At 39.1% G+C, this 22,609-nt stretch overlaps 2 protein-coding genes across 8 annotated transcripts in view; both read right to left on the bottom strand.

Moving 5' to 3' along the window:
• Positions 1–7,743, bottom strand: part of TTC7B (tetratricopeptide repeat domain 7B) — a 115,358-nt gene extending 107,615 nt beyond the window's left edge. For all 4 annotated transcript variants that reach the window (XM_054161915.1, XM_054161913.1, XM_054161914.1 and 1 more), the window contains exon 1: positions 7,460–7,743. In XM_054161915.1, the coding sequence (XP_054017890.1) occupies positions 7,460–7,580 (121 nt within the window). In that variant the 5' untranslated portion in view covers positions 7,581–7,743. The remainder of the gene's footprint in view (positions 1–7,459) is intronic.
• A 10,243-nt stretch (positions 7,744–17,986) lies between these two features.
• The window catches only part of RPS6KA5 (ribosomal protein S6 kinase A5), a 71,755-nt gene continuing 67,132 nt past the window's right edge, over positions 17,987–22,609 (bottom strand). For all 4 annotated transcript variants that reach the window (XM_054161909.1, XM_054161910.1, XM_054161911.1 and 1 more), the window contains one exon: positions 17,987–22,003. In XM_054161909.1, coding sequence (XP_054017884.1) covers positions 21,764–22,003 — 240 coding nt within the window. In that variant the 3' untranslated portion in view covers positions 17,987–21,763. The remainder of the gene's footprint in view (positions 22,004–22,609) is intronic.

Raw genomic sequence — 22,609 nt, 5'->3', positions numbered from 1 at the left:
TGGGCAGGGTTAAGGACCTTCTGTCCCCTTCTTTGCTACCATGCCAATCAAACTCAAACAAAACTGGTATAAATGATTCTGAATTTATGCTAATGAACTTATTTCTCTATAGAGAAGTTAATATTAACCTTTAACCCCTGACATTAGGTTAAAGGAACCTAGAGCAGCTACAATACAGACATATTCTGGTATACATACACTGATCAATCAAGCTACAATTTCTTCCTATAACTTTTAAACAATGCAATAGAGTGCAGCCAATTCAACATTAATATGTGAAATGTCTAAAATAATTACATTCATAACATATGGAAGTATCCTTATAAATACAAGCAGTTATAGACTTCAAATACCCAGAAGTACTTTGTTTATTCCACTCAGACCCGTTACATGCATCCTCAGAGCGGAAGAAAGTTTCCCTTGCCTTTATCCTTCACTAGCTGCTGTCAGTGTTCATTTCCCATCAGCTGTTACACTCTTCAGACCTCTGTGGGAGACAAATCAGCTCATTAAGCCAGCAGACACTTACCCCAGAAAGAGGAGCATGGAGTTTTGTGCTGACCCAGACCACTTAAGTCCCACCTCTGGCGCTCACCAACACAATGGAGAAACCAGGAACATGTAGCCCAGAGACATTACACAGAGGAGCAGCTTGAGTAAAGGTAGGAATCAAGAGCTCTAACAATGGCAGCAAGGTGTTAGACTAGCGTGGATACTTGTGAAATCACAATGACTGAGCGAGCATTTACTCTTCCAGATGACAAGTCACTTGGAATACAAGCAGCAGATCTACATCATCACTTATGCTGTTGTAACACCTGGCTACCTGAAGACATAAAGCTGTCAATTAACAATAAGACATCTTAGTACTGTTACCATCTCTGGTCTTCATTCAGAAAAAAAATGTGCATCCTCAGTACATTTTTTCTGTTAATGTGATAGTAAAGGAAGGAGAAGGAAGACAAACAAACAAAAAGAACAAATTCCAAGATAGCTTCACTTCCACTTCTGTGAAAATGCAAAAAAGGCACATCACATCACCATCTGCAAACTTTTCTGGTAGAGATGTAGATCTCTGCAAAGCTTTGCATATGTAAATGGCATTACAGCTCTATGTATTTAAAAAAAAAATAAAAATTTGATAAACACCTTCTAAGTAGGGCATGAGTCCTAAGAGGTTTAGAAATCCCTAGTTTACTCTGAGGATAAGCTTTAACCATACATCTGAGGTCTTGTATTTCACAAGGGAGAAAAAACAATGAAAATTCGTAAGATGTTTCTATTTTTACAAGTTAGTTACAGCCAGATAAAGAAACAGCAAAGAAGACAAAGAAAGAAACATGTATAATATGCCTGATCCTTTGGGTTTGCTACTCAGCTGCTACCTCCTCTCTGCAAGGTTAGGTATGATGAAAGATATAATAAAAAACTCTAGAAACAAGCTGTTGAGAGGAAAGGCAGTCAGAGGAAAGGTCACACACAAAACAAAACGACAGAAAAGGGGTAGTAATGATAGCAAGAAATTCAATTGTTAAGAAAGCAGTCATGTTAAAAGGCTGGTGTATTTCCATCTGCAAACTTGACACCTGTAGGTAACATTCTATTTTCATGGCAATGTCACAATGCTCTTGGTAGGATATAGATCCATGAACTTCCAGGACATGCATTCTCTCCCCACAGTAATACAATACTTCACACTGGCTAAGGTTTCTGCAGAAGTACATCATTCTACCTTACTTGAACTATAAAAATTTGCTTCCTCAGTACTTTTCCAGATGGAGCCATACATCTCGCTGAACCTGAACAAGGTCACGTTCTGATTGCAGCAACAATGAATGGCCGGAAATACCCACAGAAACTCATGGATCCTTTACTTTATCCATTCATATTACCAATGAGCTGACCTAAGGTTTCCTCAATGTTTCCAAAGGAAGGAAAAAAAACAAAAAACAAAAAACAAACCAAACCAACATTAGAGCACTGACATCCTGAGAACGCTCTGAACAGACGCTATCTTCATACTGAATTCCACTGTAACCGCTCGCTTCAAGATGCTGTTTCATCAAAATTCATGACAAACTTGTAATCAACTTTGAAATGTGATTGCTAGCTTCCAAAATTATCACTCAAACACCACAAAGTTCCAGAAACCCTGAGAATCCAAATTCCCAAAGCCATGAATGACATGGTATTCTCATTAAATTTGTTGCAGAGGTTTCAAAACACAATGCTCAAAAACCTAACCACATCAATAAATACACAAGTCCTCCTGAAAAAGAATCATCACTGGTATTTTGTAAGCTTTACTTTTCAACGTTTGAGACAAACAACTTCACAAATCTCTTCAAAAAGAAAAGCTTTCAATGAAGCAAAAGTAATAGGGGTTTTCAAATACATATGATAAGTTTCACCTCAACATGAAATAAAATTTCTTCACTTGAGCACTGGAACAGGCTGCCTAGAGAGGCTGTGGAGTTCTCCTTCTCTAGAGACTTTCAAAACCTGCCTGAACATGGTCTTGTGTGGCCTGCCCTGGGAGATCCCACCTAGGCAGGGGCACTGGACTCAGTCTCCAGAGGTCCCTTCCAACCCCTACCATTCTGTGATCATTAATATTAAAGTGCTGTGGTCATCAACAGCTATTTTGGGGACTGCTACACTAAACTGTGATCTTAGAGGAAATCTCTATCTTATGGCATGTTGTGTTTCATTCACACAGCTGTGGTTGATACCAAGTAAGTTTTCCAATACCAAGGTATGCATGGTGCTCCTACAGATTAAGCCCTTTATTTAATAAAGTAGTCCATTCAGAATGACTTAAAAGATAAAACAACCCTATAAGCAATGCTTCACAATTCTGGGGGCACTTAAAATACATTCTCTTTAATTTCAGATGTTCCAACAGTCACTAATTTGCCTCTTCCAATAATCTGTGAACAAGTAATTTTGTACTTGGAGCTTTTGCTAACTCCCATGGTCTTGCTTCACCACCACACTACTCATTTGCAATGTTAAACAATATTCAATAAACAGAATCAGAACTTCTTCAGGTCATCCTCTTAGAAGGAACCTTTTCAAGTTTAACTAGCTGTAAGCATTCAGAAAATTTCATTAGTGAAAATCAGTTTAAGATTTTATTTCTAAGAATCAAAAAGCCTACATATTAGGCAAGGACCACAACTTCATGAACCTCAGCGTAGGAAAATAACTTCTATGCCAGCTGCTACAGTTTTCATCAATACTGCTGTACTGTGTGTAAATGGCAAGGTGCTGGCTGCAGGGTGGCCCCTGTGGGAAGAGGCCAGGGGCTGCCTTGTCCCAGGCTCAGCTGGCTCCAAAAGACCCACCACAGAACCCAACTGAGTCACTCAGTTTAGGAAAGATGTTGAGTGGCTGGAACATGTCCAGAGAAGGGCAACAAAGCTGGTGAGGGGTTTGGAGCACAAGCCCTATGAGGAGAGACTGAGGGAGCTGGGGTTGCTTAGCCTGGAGAAGAGGAGGCTCAGGGGAGACCTTATTGATGTCTACAACTACCTGAAGGGAGACTGCAGCCAGGTGGCGGTTGGTCTCTTCTCCCAGGCAACCTGTGACAGAACAAGAGGACACAGCCTCAAGCTGTGCCAGGGGAGGTTTAGGCTGGATGTTAGGAAGTTCTTCACAGAAAGAGTGATTGGCCATTGGAATGGGCTGCCCTGGGAGGTGGTGGAGTCACCATTGCAGGAAGTGTTTAAGAAGAGACTGGATGAGGCACTTGGTGCCATGGTTTAGCTGATTAGATGGTGTTGAGTGATAGGTTGGATTTGATGATCTCAAAGGTCTTTTCCAACCTGGTTAATTCTATTCTATTCAGTGAAGCTGGCAGCACCTCTAGGGAAAGAGTATTTAAGAAAAAGCAGAAAATGCCACAGAGAAGAAGAGGGAACCAAAGGAATGAGGAACACCAGAGGGAACACCAAGGTCAGAGAACAAGCGGGAGGAGGTGCTCTAGGTGCCAGCACAGATACCCAGCACTGCAGACTGGGAATAACCCAAGCTGTAGTAGACATGCCTTGAAGGACCTGTGCATTTGAAGAGCCTGTTGTAAGGACTGCAACCAGAGGGGAGCCCATTCCAGAGCAGAGGAAAAATGCAAGAAGAGAGGAACAGCAGTAGAAGTCACCCCACACCAACTGTATCCCCTCTGCACCCTGTACCATATGGGGAGGGGCACAGGAGTTGAGCATGGGAAAGCAGGGAGGAAAAGTGTTGCTTTCATGTCTGTCTGTTTCTTACTACCTACATCTATTTTAACTGGCAAGAAACTAAATTAATTTTCCTCAAGTCAAATCTGTTTTGCCCACAAGTAATTATTAAGTAATGTCCTTGTCTTTACCTGAAGCTATGAGTCTTCTCATCCTATTCTCTGCCCCTGCCCCACTAAGGAAGGGAAGAAAACAAGCAGTTGTGTGGGCATTTGTTACTAGCCAAGGCTAACTCACCACACATGCAAATAACAGTTTTGATCCCATTTTTTATGGGATTGGTGAAGAAGCAAGAGCTCAAACAGAGCTTTGTGTTACAAAACATGGATCTTAATACTGCTGCTGACTGCTGGTTCTGAAGGACAGAAATGTAATACAAACAGGGTAAGTGCCTAATCATTCTGAGTTAAAGATCCTTCTTTCATCTATCCTTTGTGAAAAAATTGCAAGTCACAGGCTTGACACAGAGAACACATTTTCCATGATCCAAATTGTGACTATTACTTAGAGAACAGGAAAGGCAGTGACCAATCCATTAATATTTCTCTTCCCTCTTCGTCTTAAAGCTCAGCACACTCACAAAGCATTTCAAATACAATCCATCAGATACAAAAAATAGTTCTACTAAGTGTCATTTTCTTGCCTTCCAAACACTACATAAACTGCCACTTGTATTTGATCCAATGTCAGGCTTTATAGAGACTCCTAATTCTATGGGAGAGCAGATAGGACCCATCATCAGAACAAAACACATTAAACAATACACTAATCAAGTCCACTTAAAATACTGCATTTCTCAAGGGTTGCACTTCTCCAGAAGTATATACCCCTGCCTTATGCATTCACACAGACCTTTATCATGGGAGTTCTCACTGCTATTTCTTCCCTCATCCAGTTTGGGTTGCAAGCTTTAAGGGATGAGCAGTGGATAACAAGAAGCACTATATAAATTCAAGATGGCCCAAATTATAATCTGGCCCATTAATATTTACATTGAGTTCTCTAATCCCCACTTGAAAACAGGAGGTATAATTAAATCTTGGTAAAGTAAATGTCTTGGCTTTTACAGTGGTGTATAATTGAAAAGATTACAAAAGGGATTCCTCAAAAGATTCCTTCCCATCTGTGTTCAAAGAGCAATAAACCCTATACCTATCAATATTGATAACCACAGTTAAAATGCTCCAGCATTCAAGAGTCAGAATCAATTCCCTACACACCAGTATACAAACAGAATGAAGATCCTCTCCCCTCTTTCTCCTCCTCTCACACTTCTGAATTATTCCTACAACGTATTGTTACGCATTCAGCCAAACACTCATTCATTTGTTATCCATTCCCTAGCTGATTTGTGAAACCAAACATTACTACAGAAGGAAGCAGTGAAGCTCTGAGCTCTTTTTCTTCAATTAATTATTTCAGATTAACTAACGTATCAGGGCACCTTTCAGTTTCTCTTCACAGGTGGAACAGAGGCACTGCCTGGCCTCCACAGTCTTGCATCCAGTGATAACCTTGGCCTGCAACATAAACTTAAGCTTTAGACACTCAAAGTAAGGGCACATATTTCATTAAATACTTTTCACCTGTATTACTCCAGTACAAAACAAGCATCCCTTATGATCACTTAACTTACTGACTGTTGATGTTCTCAGCTAGAACTTGGAAGCCATGCACATTTGATTTAATCATTCCTGTGCTGTCAGGAAGAGACAAAAATCTATGTATGATACCCATGTTTTAAAAATCAGGAAACACTCAAACATTTAAAGTATTGGATATATTGAGTATACAGAACCTAGAAACTACATAATAGGAAAATCACTGAAGTGTAAAGTTGTGTGGACTGCATAATCTTCTGTGATATGCTTCAGTTAGAAGATGTTACTGGTACTTGGGTACTTTTTACCTACTAAGCTCCCCCTACCCATCTGAAGTACCTTATTATGGCTTAACACATGAAGATCATGTTTCTCAAACAGACAGCCAAAACCCCTTTGCCGTCACTTGAACTGATATCCAGCTAGTTCATAGTCCCTTACTCAATGAAGCATGTCCTTAAACATAATAGTTTCCACCTTTTCACTTGTGTTTATTTTTAGTTAGCACAATACCAGTATCATCACGCAGTTGTTCTTAAGGCAAACACATGTAACATTATCTACATCTGCCTATTCTTAAAATCTCGCTCCTTTCCTTACTTCAATTCAGGCTTCTCTTCTTTTATTTGTATTTCTAAACAGCTGAACCATGCAATTTCCTTCCATCTAAACATATAAAGCAATCACTGCCTCTGTAACAAGCTCCCAGTGATACCAACCTTACACCTCATCTTCTCTGTTAACCTATCACCTCTGAATTCACCCCAAGTTCTGTCTTTGTAAACTTGAGTTCTCCCTGGAAATACCTTCAGGTCCACCTCAAGCAGACAACCGAGCCCTAACAGGCACGCTATCTCCGTGCGTTTTCTCACACACAGAATGAAACCATCCATGCCAAAAAGACCTGCCCTGCATCTCCCTTGTTCATGAGGCACTAGTACTCAGAACGAAGCACTGCTTTTTCATCTCCTTCAGCTAAACACTCAAAGGCTTGTGATACAAGAATTAAGAAACCAAACCAATGACAGTTTTTATAAGAAAACAGATACAGCTGCACTATATTCCTGAGGTGCATTTTTAAGCAGAACAGAAGCCTTCAGGTGACACGTTGTGTCCAGATACTCTGGCTGCGCACAGGACATTTAAGGTTTTCTCCACACAGCATATATGTCTGCAAAATGCAACACTCATGCTAAAACAGCAGACTGCTCAGCAGTTCAGGACGCAAATCCGCTGGGCCCCGCTGCTGGCGAGACGAAATGCGGCCTCCCTAGGACTTCAGAGGGCTGCTCAAGCAGGGGGTGGTCAAGCTTGGGGTGCGCGCCCCAGCTCTCACCCCGGGGGCGACTGCCGCTCGCACGCCGGGGTCAGGGCTACGGCGGCACCCGCTTCCCCGCCACCCTCGTCGGGCATCCTGCGCCGCGGGGCCGCGCCAGCCGACCCGCTCCCCGCCCCTCCGGTGGCCTCCACGCCCCACCTCCTCCCCGGGCACCGCGGGGCGGCCCACAGGCCTTCACGCCGGCCCGCCCGGCTGCACCTGCCGGGCCCTGAGTCCGGGAGCCCCGCTGGCCGCCCCCCCGCGACCCCTCCGTCGCGGCCTCCCTCCAAGCGCCACACCGTTAGCGATGAGCTTGGCCGAGAGCTGCTTGACGAGATCGGGGATCCGCTCCCACTGGCACTCCGACCGACACCGCTCGATCTCCGTCTCCAGCCGCGAGCCCGCCTTCTTGGTGGCCATGGCCACCGATGGGCCCCGGCAAGGGAAGGGGCCGAGGCGGCGAAAAGGGGAAGGTGGGGAAAAGACGGCAACAGCACCGGGCGCCTGGGCGGCGGCAGCGGCGCCTGGAGCGGCGGAACTCGAGGGCTGCGGCCCGCGCCGCGCTGGCGGCCGACCGGCCGCTGTGGCGCCACCTGCCGGGCAGCGGCGGGGACCGCGGGGCGGGGCCAGGGCGCTGTCGTCATGGCCCCGAAGCCCGGCGGGAAGGAGTGAGGGTGCAGAACGGGACGGTGCTGTTGGAGGTTGTCCGGCCGGTACAGCTAGACTGCTTCGGCCACCGGTAGGAACTGCTGCTTTCAAACGATTTACACATGGAAGGGGGGGAAAAAAAAATCGAATGATCTCATCTCCTCTTTCAGCAGGCTAACGATTAGTACACAGCAGGGCCCTGCCTTCTCTGCTCTACCACTTCCACAAAAGTGTAACACAAAAATTAGTTCCTGCCCCTTAATGGCCAGGCACCTCCTGCCCAACCTTGAATCACTCACCCGCGCTCACTCTAGTTTTAATCCATGCAGGTCTTAGTCCACATACGACACACCACGCTTTCTCTGCCGTCTCGTTAAGCTTACACATCTTATGCCACCAGAAGGCGGACCTCAGCATTGCCCACCAGCCCCAGTGCTCTTCGGTTAAACAGCAGGGGATCGAGCAGTGCCTGCAGAAAGAGCTGCACTGCAGGAATATTAGGCCCTTTGGCTTGAGAAGATAAATGCATTTCCAGCATTTGGCTGGAATAAAAATACTAGCTGAAACCTTTTCACTAATTAATACTCTGTTCTTTCACACATAAGACTATGACAACTAAAATTTCAACTTTTGGAAAGAGTTAATTTGCTTATAAAGATTAATATTTATTCACAGTTTTAACACATTTTGTTAGCAATGATCACATCGTTTCAGTAAAAGCAACCAGCAAAAGAATAGCTTCAAAATATTTACATAACAATTCATCAGGTTTATTATCTGAACAGCTACTACGTATGAAGTGAGACATCTATTAAAAAGGAATTATTATATTGTGAAATGCATTGGTACAATTAGGAAATCTATTTTAACATTAATGAAACTTCCATATATCTAACACTGTGCTGAGAAGATTTCATGGTAGATGACCTGTAATGGATCAGGAATTAATAGCATAAAAGTGATTTAGAAAACAAGTCTGATCCCACATACTTTGTCAATTGCCACTTAGTTTTTCCAAGCATTCATTTCTGGAAATGTCCTGTTTAGCAAGTTGTTGGCACAGCCTGAAGCATACATGCACTTTGCTAAAAATTGGAAGTCTGCTTGTCAAGGTGAGGTAGCTGTGTAGCTAGAAGACAGCAATACCTGGCTTCTGAAAACAATGGAAAATTTAAATGCAGGAAAATTAACTAAGATGTATTGGTCAACCATTTTGCCCTATGCCATCTCTCCCATTTCAGGTCCCCAAAATACAGGGCAAATAGGAGAAATAAGAGATTGTTCAGTGCAGTTTTTTGAGTTTGGGATGAGAGAAAAGGAACTTGCAGGAACACATCAATATGGTATTCTGTTACTTCTGGTAACCCGAAAGTAAACTTGAGAAAGAAACTTTTTGCACTAGTACTTCATACAGGACTATGAGAAGCAGAAGTGATAGGGGTTTAAACTAGCAAAAATGTAAAAGTTATATCAAATATAAGCTTACTTAACTGAAATAATATTTTTATCTCTACTAAGATATCAAATACTCCGCAACAATCAGAAAAGGCAATTCAAAAACTCTACTAAGATATCAAATACTCCGCAACAATCAGAAAAGGCAATTCAAAAACTATTTGCATTTTTAAAGACATATTCAAATAGAATACTCAGAATCACATAAGAAAAAAGCAGGGGGTGGCAGGAAGAGAAGACGAGCAAGCAAACTCACAAGATCAATGGGTTTTACTCCAGACTGAGTTTCTGGCTTCTTAAGCAAATACTAGCCACAGCTCTAGTGGAAGGAGAGGAACCAAACTTCAACTTTGTTCTAGCTTTCCTTTATTCTAAAAATTTTTTAAAATAATAAAAAATCAAGATGTTTGAAACAATGATTTTCAATATTTTCATTATGGCTCACTGGTATGGGGGCCCTTGAGAAAATAAGCTAGTCAAAGTTTACCATCTAATTTGTGTCAAAGTCCATCAGTGTTTTCAAGGCAAGTGTTGTTTTACTATTTACAGAAGTTTACCTACTACTCTCATTCTAGTCCAGCAAGCTGACCAGTGGTGTGGGGCTTTTTTCATTGACTGAAGCTGCTAATCAAAATGGTGATTATTAAAACTGTTTTCTTCTGCAGAGTTTCTATAACACATATCAAAGAGAGATTATGATTTTGAGAGAACTATAATGTTACAGAAGACAGCACAAACGTGCTTATTTTATCCCCAAAGTGTGAAATAGAATTAAAAAAGTTAAAAAGTTTTTCTTCAGCACAAAGCCTTATTTTACCATTTTCCTTTATTTCAACTCAAATCAACATTTTAATGCCTGTTAAATTGCTGAATGTACTCTACATATTCTATTGCAAAGAATCAGAGATGCAATTCAAATATTACTTGTATTTTAAAGCAGTCTTTCAAGTCTTACTACTGTCTGCCATTTTCTCAAATATGAAGTGCAAAACTTTTCAGGCCAAAATGCATTAACATGAGAAGTAATTTCTCTACAGTGAAGCTCACAACTCATAAGCATTATAGAAGCAAAACCTTTTTTTTTTTTCTAGTTAGCATAACACTATTAGTGAAACAAGGGAACTGCAGAGTTCTCCACTCCTACTGAAGCCAGTAGTCTCTGTGAAGTTTAGAACAGATAGTATGCAAAATGTTAGAGAAAATAATTTTGCGGTGACACTCGCTTCCTTTCTGAGCAATATATTGCAATTTGAAGTGAAGTAAGACCGAAGAGCATCTGCAAAATCAACAGTTTGATGACATGGCAGGAAGAGTCATCTAAGAAGTTACACGTGCTTTACCAAAATATTTCAGCATTTCAAGGTTTTGTACTTAGATAAGCTTATTTTCTTAATGATAAAGGAGTTACACCTGTGAATGTACTTTATTTTGTAAGCCAGTATGTCCCTACTGCTGTTCGAAAGTTAAAATCAATACATCGAACAGTTCAGGAAAAAAATAGGAACCTGGAATATTTTTGCTTGCAAACTGATTCAATTCCTACTGCCCTTGTCAAATAATGGTCAGTACAACTGATACTTAAAAATGAGTGTATGCCTGTGCAATCAGGCAAGTGCTTATTTTTCACTATTCTATGAAATCCATTGATACTATTAGTCTTTAATAAATGACAATGCTAATAGTCATTGCTATTGATAAGCTGAATCTGAAGTTTAATTACTAATGGTGCTGGAAAAGATAAAAAGTCAGACTCTAAACAGGATCATTTCCAAGCCCACTCATGCTAAATAGGAACCAGCATTGCTACTGAAAAGCAAGTCAACTGGTAATATATATTTAAATCATGTTGATTCAGACCAGTATTTCATACTGCATTTTAAACCTGTCATACCATTTCTGGAAATATCTTCCATGTCACAAATGCAGATATTTACCTAAACAAACAAAAAAAATCAAAACCAACCCCCCCCCCCCAAAAAAAAAAAACAGGAAAAAACCCAACCCTCACTTTGCTCGTGTTTATAGGCCAGAATGATGTATTCATATCCGAATTGCTGCTTGCTCCATAATTCTGTTTTTACAAAGCTATATTGCCAGGAAAGTTGCTATCCTATATTAACATGAAGTAACTAACAGGAAGAAAAACAGGAAGAAAAATACTATTGTTTCTCACGCTTATTGTGCCTGTGTAAATCTTTTCAGCCTTGTCCAAACATCTAAGGATTTCAAATAAATGCTTGGACTACTTTTAAGCTCAGGGTAGAGCTAAGGTCAAGTCTAATCTTGGGCCTTCCATTGTGTCATGCTCACAGTAAGCCTCTTTCCTCCTCTATTTCAAACTGTTGCTGTAGGGCAACAGTTAAAGAGGGTCTCCACACTGATTGTAGCTTAATCTCCTGTTTGAACTCAAGGGGAAAAAAAAAAAACACACGATCATCCCAGACAAAGTGAAACTCAGTGACAAAGACATTTTTCTATTCTTTTGACTCATTTATGCAAAAAGTTCCCAGAATAGAGCTATTCTGGATAAAATTTAAAAAAAAAATATATATATTTTTAGAATGCAAGCTTCTTAACACTTTAATTACCCCACCGCATTTCAGTTCATTTTATTCTATTCAGCACTGAAAATGAGCCATATACCATTTTTAACTATTTATTAAGAGTAAAAATAAGATACCTGTTACATTAGGAAATCAGAAAAGTAGATATTTCTAAATATGAACCTCTTCTTAAATCTGAATAATGTCTCTTTAGTTAAAAAGCAATAGCTCTTCTCTCTGTAGTACAATTTTTGTATTTCATTACATTATTGGCTGAAATCAGACTTGGGTTCTATTCCCAGATCAGTTTCCCTCTGCATAGGAATTACGGTCTTCACAATTGCTGTTTCAAACTGCACTTCCACTGCCATTTAAGAGAAGATGAAGATCAAGTGTTTCTCACATTGAATTTACTGAGTGCAGCAGTTGAGTAACATCTCTCCTTCACTTCCTAAATTAAATCCCTTAAAAAGAAAAGCTTCGACTTGACACCTTTTCTTTTCTCGTCCCATTCCCCCCTACCCCCGCCATGTTTCTAGCTACTTAGTTGTAATAAAAAGTACCACAGAGCGCTAGATCACCTACTCCAACTTCCCCTGCCAGAGCAGGATCATCTAGAGTAGATGACACAGGAACTCATCCAGGCAGATTTTTAATATCTCCAGAGAAAGACATTCCACAACTCCCCTGGGCAGCCTATTCCAGTGTTCTATGTTATTAATAAGCATCGATATTTTCCCCATTGCTATATCTGGGACAAACAATACTGGTTAGAGTGGGAGCATCTACAGTGTCGTACTGCATTCAAACGTTTTACTTGCTGTCAGTATTAGCAGCTAAACTTGCCAACTACCACTGCCAGACCACCAGAGGGAGTCGAAAACTGCATATAACTTGCAAATGTTTCTAAACCTGTGGGGTGGAGTTTAAAACATTAGCAGAAATTGCTTTATGTGTTGAGTACTATGACAAATGCAAAAGTAAACCAAAATACATTAGAGGGATCCACAGAGATCAGGAGCTGCTGAGGATAAAGACAATGACAAAATTGTAGCAACCTCATCAGTTCATTACTATCCAGAGGTAAGAAGAATGTTTGGGACATAATGTTCTGCAACTCTTTTTGTATTTGGAAAGAATGAAAATCGTGAATGTAAATTATTTTTTCCAATAATGTTAATAACTAGAGAGACATCTTAAAAATCAGTTCATTCAGAATTAGCACACAAAAGTCCTATCACAAAATGTTGCCCCCTTTGGTCTCACCATGTCCCTCTGGATAAGCTCATGATGAGGGACATGCTGAGGATTCTGGGCTTGGGCCTAGGTAGGCAGAAGGCAGAGTAAAGGCTGCCTAGCCTGATATGGTCCTAAGAGAAAACCACAGAAATTTGTATATAGGGTTCCAATGGTCCAAAAGCAAGGTCCTTTGCAGAGATGAGAGAAGGAAGCTTCCTAATATTAGCTGGGGCAAATTCCAAGAAACCTGTACTTCAACTGGGCAGAAAAACTAAGAACTGGCAAAATGTGGATCCAGTAAGAGAAGCATTAGCTGCTATTTCTGGATGGCAAATCCGAGTTAAACTATTCCAGCCAACCAACAATCTCTGCCTTAATAATTGGCAGAACCAACAAAATACTAACTCTGTGTTTTGGAAATTTAACCTCATGTAAAGAAAACAGCATTTACAAATAGATTAAGCAAGACAATAAAATAATACCACAAAGCTGGAGACCTGCAACAAATAAATTTACATAAGAAATTAGGCCTTTTTAAAAGCCACCCAGCCAATAAACTATTCGGTCAAATATCAAAGAGGCAGTGGATTCATCATGTCTTGACTTCTCCAAAACAAAACTGGATACTTTTCAGGTATCATGAACTGGTGAAACAGAATTTATTTGCTCTACACAAGACTGATTTACATTTGATACCCTACTCTATCCAGGATATCAGAGAGCAAATGGCAGACAGTCCCCTGAAATCCTTTCTGCACTGTGCAGTGGCAGCCTACAAAACACCCAGGCATCACCAGGAAGGCTACTGAGAACACATCAGCAAGCATCATCCTGCCACTCTGTAAACCATGGCATGCCTGCATCTTGAATACTGCGTGCACTTCTGCTCTCATTGGTTTGACTCAGTAGGGCATTTCTTATGTTCTCATATATTCAGTTGGCTTTATACACTGCAACTTTATCTGGCCCTACTCAACCTTTCAGAGCTCTGTTGGCTAACACTTGCTTTCATTGGCAGAAAGACATACTCTGCTTATGTATTCTAAGATTCCTCTTCACGCACTTCCACTATGTCAATTTCAGTCACTTAGCATTCCCAGTGGGTCCAAGTACAGTTTCCTAAAAATCTGAAGTTACAGATCTGTCAGACTAAGCAGAATTCTCCTGCATGCTTTTGACCTAACCCTACTTTGAAGTATAAAAAGCAAATGAGCCAGCTAGATCTGACACTGTTGTTCAGAGTGTTAGATCCAAGTTTGAAGGTATTTGAGCCTGTACCTCAAACAACAACAAACCACCAACAAAACAACTTAAAAAAAAAAAAAGTTTTTATACTTCTAACACTATTCATAATAAGGGGAAATGTCTCCAAGACAGAAACCCCAAAAACAGATGTTAATAAACCCATTTCTCTGACAGGACTGGCCAACAACAGGCTGGGCTTACCATTCTCCGTATTGGCATGGTTAGGCCAAGAAGATTCAGCTGACTCCTGGTTTTACAAATCTTCTATGAGTTCTGAACAGCCTTCCAGAAAATATCTTGTATTTCTTCCACCACTAAATTCACAAAATGTTCCTACCTTCTAGTGCTTTCTCAGCTCCAAAATCAGAACCTTATTGTCATTCCTTTTCTGAATATCCTGATATTGGTTAAAATAAACCATTGCAATTACTAATCTTGCTTTTTGGTAAACTTCTGCCACAAGGTTTTGGACTTTGCTAATGTGACTAAATTTTAGAAAGGGCATACTTGTCAGAAAGAAAACTTCACTGTAATCTCTTGATAAGCAGCACGCAGTGAGTTTAAGAAATCAGTGTTCCTATTTATGCCTTAGTAAGTGGCACCATTGCCCTCCAAGACAAAAAAAGCTGTCAGGTGAATCTGGTTTTGCTTTGGGTTGGGTTTCTGTTTGTTGGTTTTGTTCGTGTGTGTTTGTTTGTTTGTTCGGTGCATGCGTGTGGCTTGTCTTTTTACTTGAAGATTTTAATGTGGAGACCATTGCTTCTTCAAAAGCAATGATGTGCAACCAGAATGTCCTCTGCACTATGGTGAAGCAAAGCAGTCAGCATTCCCCTCTTCCCATTTCTTCTGCTCTCCTCCCTCCCTGCTTACACTGCCATAAGAAATAGCATGCCTTGTTCCACTTACTGCAGAAGAACACAGCCTGCTCCTTTACAACTAGCTGTCAGAATCTGTCATCAATTCATTTCTTGCCTTTATAGCTTCAGAAGTAAAGGTAGGAATTATGGATGATCTTTACTACTGGGACTCTAGCGAAATATCTATTTTTTTTCTGACAAGAAATAATTTTGCAGGTTTCTTTCTCTACAGATAAAAGAGATCAGTAAATCTATCTGTAGACATCAAAATTTGCTGCGGTAGCATCTTAGTGATAGAAGGTTGAAAGACAACACCAAGCTTTTATCCATTTTTGTAATCCAGATGTAGGTTAACATTAAAGGCCTGCTCTCACTTTGGTGTTGAAGAAGAGTAAGGTTGCCTTTAAATCTGAAAGCTTTAAAATTGAACTTGGTGACCTGCCAGGGAGGCACACAAATGAATTGACATGGCAACACATACTTAGTAGGACAGTATTAACACGAACTTAAAAGCAGCAGGGATATAGCAACCTGATTTCTAATTTGTACGATCACAATGAACACACAACCAGTCAGTAGGATCCTGCTCCCTCAAGTAGGCACAGCTTTAACAGAATAACTATTATGTGCAGCTGAATTATACTTTTCAAGGACAAGGAGTCATTAAGGAGACATCTGAGAAAGGCTTTGAGGTACATGCTGCTTTTATGCATTAATTTAGTTTCTCTTCTCCACTGTATATTGATTTTAAAGGAAAAAGGATACATACTGTTATTAATGGGTAAGCTCCTACAGACAATACAGTGGTACCACTGCCTAGTCACCAATGCCAGTGTAACTTACGAGACAAACCTTGAGCACTGTCCCTTCTTTGCACCATCTTTAAATGTCACACAAAATCACATCCAAAACTGATGTAGAATGTACTTGGTTGGACATAGTTATATCAGCAATGTCAGTGATAATACAGGATTATGAATTAAACTAGCAAAAGATAGTGATTACCTTTCCCAGCAGACTTCTGGTTATTCACAAGGCCTTAACCTAGCCCTCAGATTTTCTCTTACTGATGAAACCTTTGGTCATAATCATACTAAGACAAATATGTATTTCCAAAGAAACCCCAAGGAACATCAGATGAACACAAGTGAGATGCCAGTTTTAAGTATTGAAGCTTGACTTGTTCACAAAGTAAAACTATCTTTGTATTTTAAAAAAATGCAGCAAGTTTGCAATCAATTTGCAAGTTTCATCTGTGAAATTAAAGTTATGATCTTGTTCCATTGTTGGCATTTCAAAGGAAGATAATTTTCTGCATGGATTCTGTGAATACAGCCCAGCTGGTTGTCAATTTTAGAAGGTGATTTATGTGTGGATAAGATGGATGTACTTCTACCTCTGTAATACTTTTATTCTTATGTAATAGTTATTTGTTTTAAAAAATCATAGCCTTATAGCATATTAGGTTTTACAATGTTTGATTGCTACTTTTACTTCAGATTAACCATGAAATCAGTTAATCCAGTGTTAATGAAAATGCCTTAACTAAATTAATTCAACACCTTTATTTTCCCATCTCTGCTGGCTGAGAGGTGATACAAACACCAGAACCAAGCAACAAGTAAAGCACGTGGCCAGGAGATAGGATCAGGAAAGACCCTGTGAGTGATAGCTGTCAGACCAGACCATACAATCTCCATCTCAGCTACCTAAATACTTACCACTGATTCCCAGGCCACTGGAGACTTCCCTTTCTATTACACTGAACACGAAGAGTGTCAAAATACATGAGGTTTTCCATGTTTACATTATTGCATTATTATCCTTCTCTGTCCTTCTTCCAGGCACAACAAACAAGACTGCTCCAGCTGGTCTATGTAATTGAAAGCATCACTTTATTTACTAGTGCAAACTACAGGAATCATCCTAAGTTTTCTTTTCTACATAGGTGTTCTGAACATCCAAAATCTACTCATTATAGTGATATGTAAAAATGCTGGATGGCAGGCAACAGCTAGTCAATAGCTCTGCATTTCTTATTTTTTATAGAACCCAGTGTCCTGTGGGTTAAAGGAGCAAACTGAGAAGTGTTTCTCACAAGCAGACAAAGATCAAAGCACTTAACCCTTCACAGCAAAACCAGTCACATTATTTCCTGTTCCCTCACCACAGAATATTCAGATGAGTATCTCAACTGATGGAAAGCAATGTCATGTTTTGAAGCATAAGAACAGGTGCTGAAATAGACTCGTATAAGGGAAAAGAATGAAGACCACCATCTCGGTAAAACCACCGGAATGACACGAGAAGTAACAAAAAATTCCAACTGAAGACCAAAGTGTCACCTACATGTAGACACACACACACTCACAGACCTGCAGAGTTAGGTAATGTATTTATAATGGTTAAGTGGCGAGAAAGCTTCCAATTCAGTGTCAGTGAATACTACACATATAAGGATATAGCAAGGGAAGAAATTTACCTCTGAAAACATCTTCCCAGAAGCCTGTCATCTCTGACTTCCCATAACCCCCTTCTACTGCAGTAGCCCCCTTGTCTTGTCCTCTGAACCTGTCTGAGTACTCACTTTTAAGTTCAGGTTCTCTCAAATAAGGCATGTTACTTTAAACTGAGGCCTAGACATGCAATACAACATGTGTCTACATACATGCACATAATGCATGCACATCTTAAAAATGTAAGTCACTTGTGCAACATTTAATCACACCAAATAAGCATACATCGTCATTCTGCAAAGGTTTCCTGCCAGGAATTATTCTGTTCCTAGATGAGTGCTGGGGAACATGGCTGTGAAGGTACCACAAACTTGTTCAGAAAAGAAGCCATGAGAAAATACACACACCAGGCATGCCAACTTGAAGCCTCAATCCATTCTGATGCAATACTGTATTTTTGTGTTACCCTTCCAAGACTGTTTAATAAAGCATTTTAATAAAGGCATTTGTTTGTTTGTTTTTCACAGCAGTAAACAATACACGTATGACTAATGCACTGACCTTTCTGTTAAGAAACAATGAATATTTCATCTGCTTTTACCTGATATCCCTCAGGCAGAAGAACAGTAAAGTCATGTAACCTCCTTTGCACTCCTCTAAATCCTTTAGCAGAACTACCTCTTAATGACTAATATTTGTGTTTCTGGAAGTATTACAATGAAATAGCTTTAAAGAATATTGAGTAATTTAAAGATTGGATTAGTAACCACACTAGTTATTTAAATCTTTACTAGCAGACATTTGATCTTTCAAACAAATCTGCCCACAGTATTGCTGTGTTACATTTCTGACAGTAGAGAGTTATCGTTACTAGACATTAACGTTGTTGCTTGATGCATAGCAGCACAGTGAAGGAAAATTAATCTGAGTATAAACATCATTCACAGTCTAACACTTTACTAAGAGAACATAAAGTATTTAAAGTACTAATGAGGATTGGCTTGTACACTTGAGATTTTAAATAGCGGTAAGAAAATTTGGCCCATGGTCTTTATATGGCCTACAGTGCCAGGCTGGGCAACAGATGAAACTGAGACAACATTATTTGGCCAAGAGTCACTAGTGTCCTGCAGGAACATCTGAATAAAACATGAATATCCTCTTGAGCTGCCTAGTTTGAACCTCAGTTTTATCAATGTAAATGGAGATCAGCAGTTGTTTATGTAAAATGATAATCTAAACAGTCAGACAGATTAATGTCAAACACACCTCCTCAAGAGCTCTGTTTCTGGAGGCAGCTGAAAAGTCAGAGCTGATAAACATTTCAGGCACTCCAGGTAATCGCTTCAAAGAAAATGCAGTGCGACACCTAAGTTCACTTACCCCTGCCAAAAAGAACTACACTGTTTTATAATTTTTATTTAAGAACTGCTGTTTGAGCACAGAGAAGACACAGAAATATTAATAAAAATTGTCTTTGATACAAATGTTGCAGTCTATTTTAGGCTGGCAACAATCTCAAAACCTATGTGAAAAACCTCTGACAGTACAGCCATTCTCTCTAGTGTTTAGAATCTTGTGCAAGCATTCTTTGTCTTGCTTCATCACTTTGTCAAGCAACAGTTTAAGTCTCCCAATAGAGAAACAACTGTACTGTGTTTCTAAGAAAGAAATTACGTCAGCTGGGTCACAATGTTCTAAATCCACCTGGTATTCATAAGTTTCTTACACTAAAATAAAATCAAATTGAAAATTGCTTTTCATTGTCCTCAACCCTGAAGACACTGAAGTCCAAGAACTCTTCAAAGTGCAAACTTTACATACAGCCTGTTCTCCCACCTCTCAATTTACTTGTACTCTCTGCATAACAAGTATTAATGGTGGATTGTTTTGTTGTATTTACAGCAAGTTTATTTGGGAGAGGGAAAGTACTCTTTTACAAATGAGCCATGTTCACTATTGAGATTACTTCCAAAGAGAGCATTCAGAAAGCAAACCTGAATATATTACATTGACAATTATTTCTCAATATTTTAACATCAGCCACTTAAAATTGGTTGTGTTTTTAGCACATACACTGATCTTTAAATATACTACTTCTACATAAACAGTGCAAATCTCAATATTCACATCAACCTGAAATTAATGCTGCAATTACTGTTGACATTCACATCAAGAAAGTAGTAAACTATTTCACATGAGCAATTCCAAAACCTCAGAATGCCATTATTAATATTAAAGAAACACAGAACAAACATGTTGGGCTTCAAAGCCTTGTTTTGATACACACAATCCCTGTAAACATGGATGTATTTTATTTGTCAATACTGATATCTGATAGATTCTTTAAATAAAACCACCGATATAAACATTTCCTATAACCTTTTTTGCATAGGATTTGGATTAAGGTTATTTTAAGATCAAGCAAGCTGTTAACAAATACCCCTAGTCAATTAGTCTTCCATCGCACAATTTAGACACATGATTAACTTTACACAAGGACTCTCTGCCTTCAGTGGAGACTTACATATGTAAGCATTTGCAAAACTGGAGTTCTCTTTTGCACATAAGTTACTCCGAGTCAGTGAGAATGCGAGCAATAAAAGAGCTCACCATAAATTTATAAAACATACTAATTTAAAAGTTTATGCTGATGTTTCTGTAAGTCACATTTATAATTCCAAACAGTTATGTACATACTATACTATCACAGTAGGAAATACTTCACTGTAGAACACCACAGTGAACAAGTTGTGAAGCACAGTGTTCAAAATAATTTCCCTTTAGTATTCCCAGTGCATAAGTTGTTAACATCTACACTACACAAGGTGCTCAGGTCTAGTATTTGTTATATACAATGTAAAAGCAAGATAGAAAGATCTTTGCATTTTAAAGTAAGGAATGAAAACAGTGGGTAATATACAGGGATTCACTCCTGCAAAGTACAGAGTTCTCCTTCACAATTACCACTACCACCCAAGTACAGTGGATTAAGTTATTCAACCCAGTAAAACAGTGCTCAGCACCTTGTAGGAAGAAAGATCTGAGTGCACTTTATTGTAAAACATCTCCTTTTGATGTTATAAAGTGCAAAAAAGAAGACATGTATTCTAATACTTTACAGTCACTATTAAACTGCCGGTATTTGCACAATGCAAAGTTCAAATAACGTGGTACACATTTTGTATGGACCCTATAATAACAAACGTTGAAACTGGAGTTTTTTCAGCTTTTAAAAAACCTTAGTATTTTAAAGTTATCATGTAAATATAAAAAGAAAATATAAATTATAGTTAATTCTTCAAATAGATATTTTACCATGTGACCGTTTTCCAAAGCATTTAATATGAAATTTCACTTTCTCTCATAGCATTACATTTTAGAATCTCTACAACATTTTAAAAGTTTATAACTTCAAAAAAGTAGAAATAAAAATTACTGTATCACAGTACTAGACACCTCAGCCTTTCAGGTATCTCTTGCCCTAGATGTTTATTATAAAAATAAATAAATTAAACCCCCAAATCTAAGATTTATATTCCCAATTGTTTAGAACAAGATATATGGAGTTACCTTTTAAAACAGTGAGAGTTCCATAATGCCTCATTTTGCTCTTAAAATTCAAATAGGATAGAATCTATCCACAAATTTTAAAGGCCTTAAAGTACTATACTGCTTTGGTGCACTGTACCAATCATTCTTTGCATGCATGAAGAATCAAATTCTATGACATTCTTCACAGAGCTGGCTACAAGAAGATCCAAGAGTTCTAATACATTTTACAGAGCTTTCCTTTCTTTGAACAGTGGGGAGGATACTGGGAAGAAGATTCTGACACTGACAAAGTCTTCCTCCAAGCTGTACCACGAGCAGCATAGCTCCCTACCTTGAGCTTGACTGCTCACCAGTAATTTAGCCCTAAGAGAATACAATGTTAATTGTATAATAGTATTATACCATATCCAGTGATACCAAACTTAATGCTAAAAAGAAATGTATTGATATACAAAGCTAAAAAGGTATGATTGAAATACATATTTAAAGCGACAGATGTATCCCTGTAGCGTTCAAGCCACAGGGAGAAGAGGTGGGAGAAGACAATATATATACTGCCAAGTTTATAACAACTTAAATCTTCAAGACAGGATATTCTCTGCTTTTCAGTCAGAGAACTGGAAGATGGTTTCTGGGTTATTGCTGTCTGTAGGGTTTGTTGGCTGCAGTGTCTTTGTAGGTGTAGTTTTACCATGAGAATGAGAGGAAGAAGAATGTGAACTTTCACTGGAGCTGCTACGTGTCTCTGTGCTCGTACTTGTTTTTTTCATTTTCCTTCTCTTTGCAAGAGGTGCCTTGTCAACATTCTGGAGACAAAATCCTTCCCTTTTGTACTTGTTAAAGGCCTGTTTAAAAATAAAAGGTAATTCCAAGCTTTTCAAGAGGTTTAAGACATGATGAGGCTTGTTGCTTACTATGAATGTTCTGTGTTAAGATGTAAGATAAACAGTTGTCTCTTGACAGGTCTCTACTAATTCTTACTGCAGCTGTAACAACTTTACCAGCCTTTACACGTATATAAGAGCCAATATGTAACATTGGCTCATTCTTCACCTTTTTAATTTAGAAGTATTATTTATTAAGCCTTAAACCTATTTTAAACTTTGTTTTCAGATACTACAGTTAGTTAAACTACAGTTTTTCTTTCAACCCACACTATGTTGCATTAGCAGGGCCTCTCAAAACACCAATTCCTTTCTTACTTTCTTCTTAATAATTGGTGTCTACTCAATTCCAGTTAATGCTCTGTAAAAGGAATCATGATGATCCATACAATGTTTGTATAATACTGTTTGTGTTATACAGTTTGTATAATGCAGTTCAAATGTTCTCAGTAATTACAAAATGGTAGACAAGAGACTCCATTTTAAAAAGTGTCTTTCATCCTAAAACATGAACTAGGTACATTCCAGAAATTCTAAATTGATTTTGTAACCATAAAGACAAAAAGT

This window comes from Dryobates pubescens, chromosome 5 (assembly GCF_014839835.1).
Source record: "Dryobates pubescens isolate bDryPub1 chromosome 5, bDryPub1.pri, whole genome shotgun sequence".
NCBI lineage: Eukaryota > Metazoa > Chordata > Aves > Piciformes > Picidae > Dryobates > Dryobates pubescens.
The sequence above is the reverse complement of the archived record's forward strand: the minus strand, read 5'-3'. Positions and strand labels throughout refer to the sequence as shown.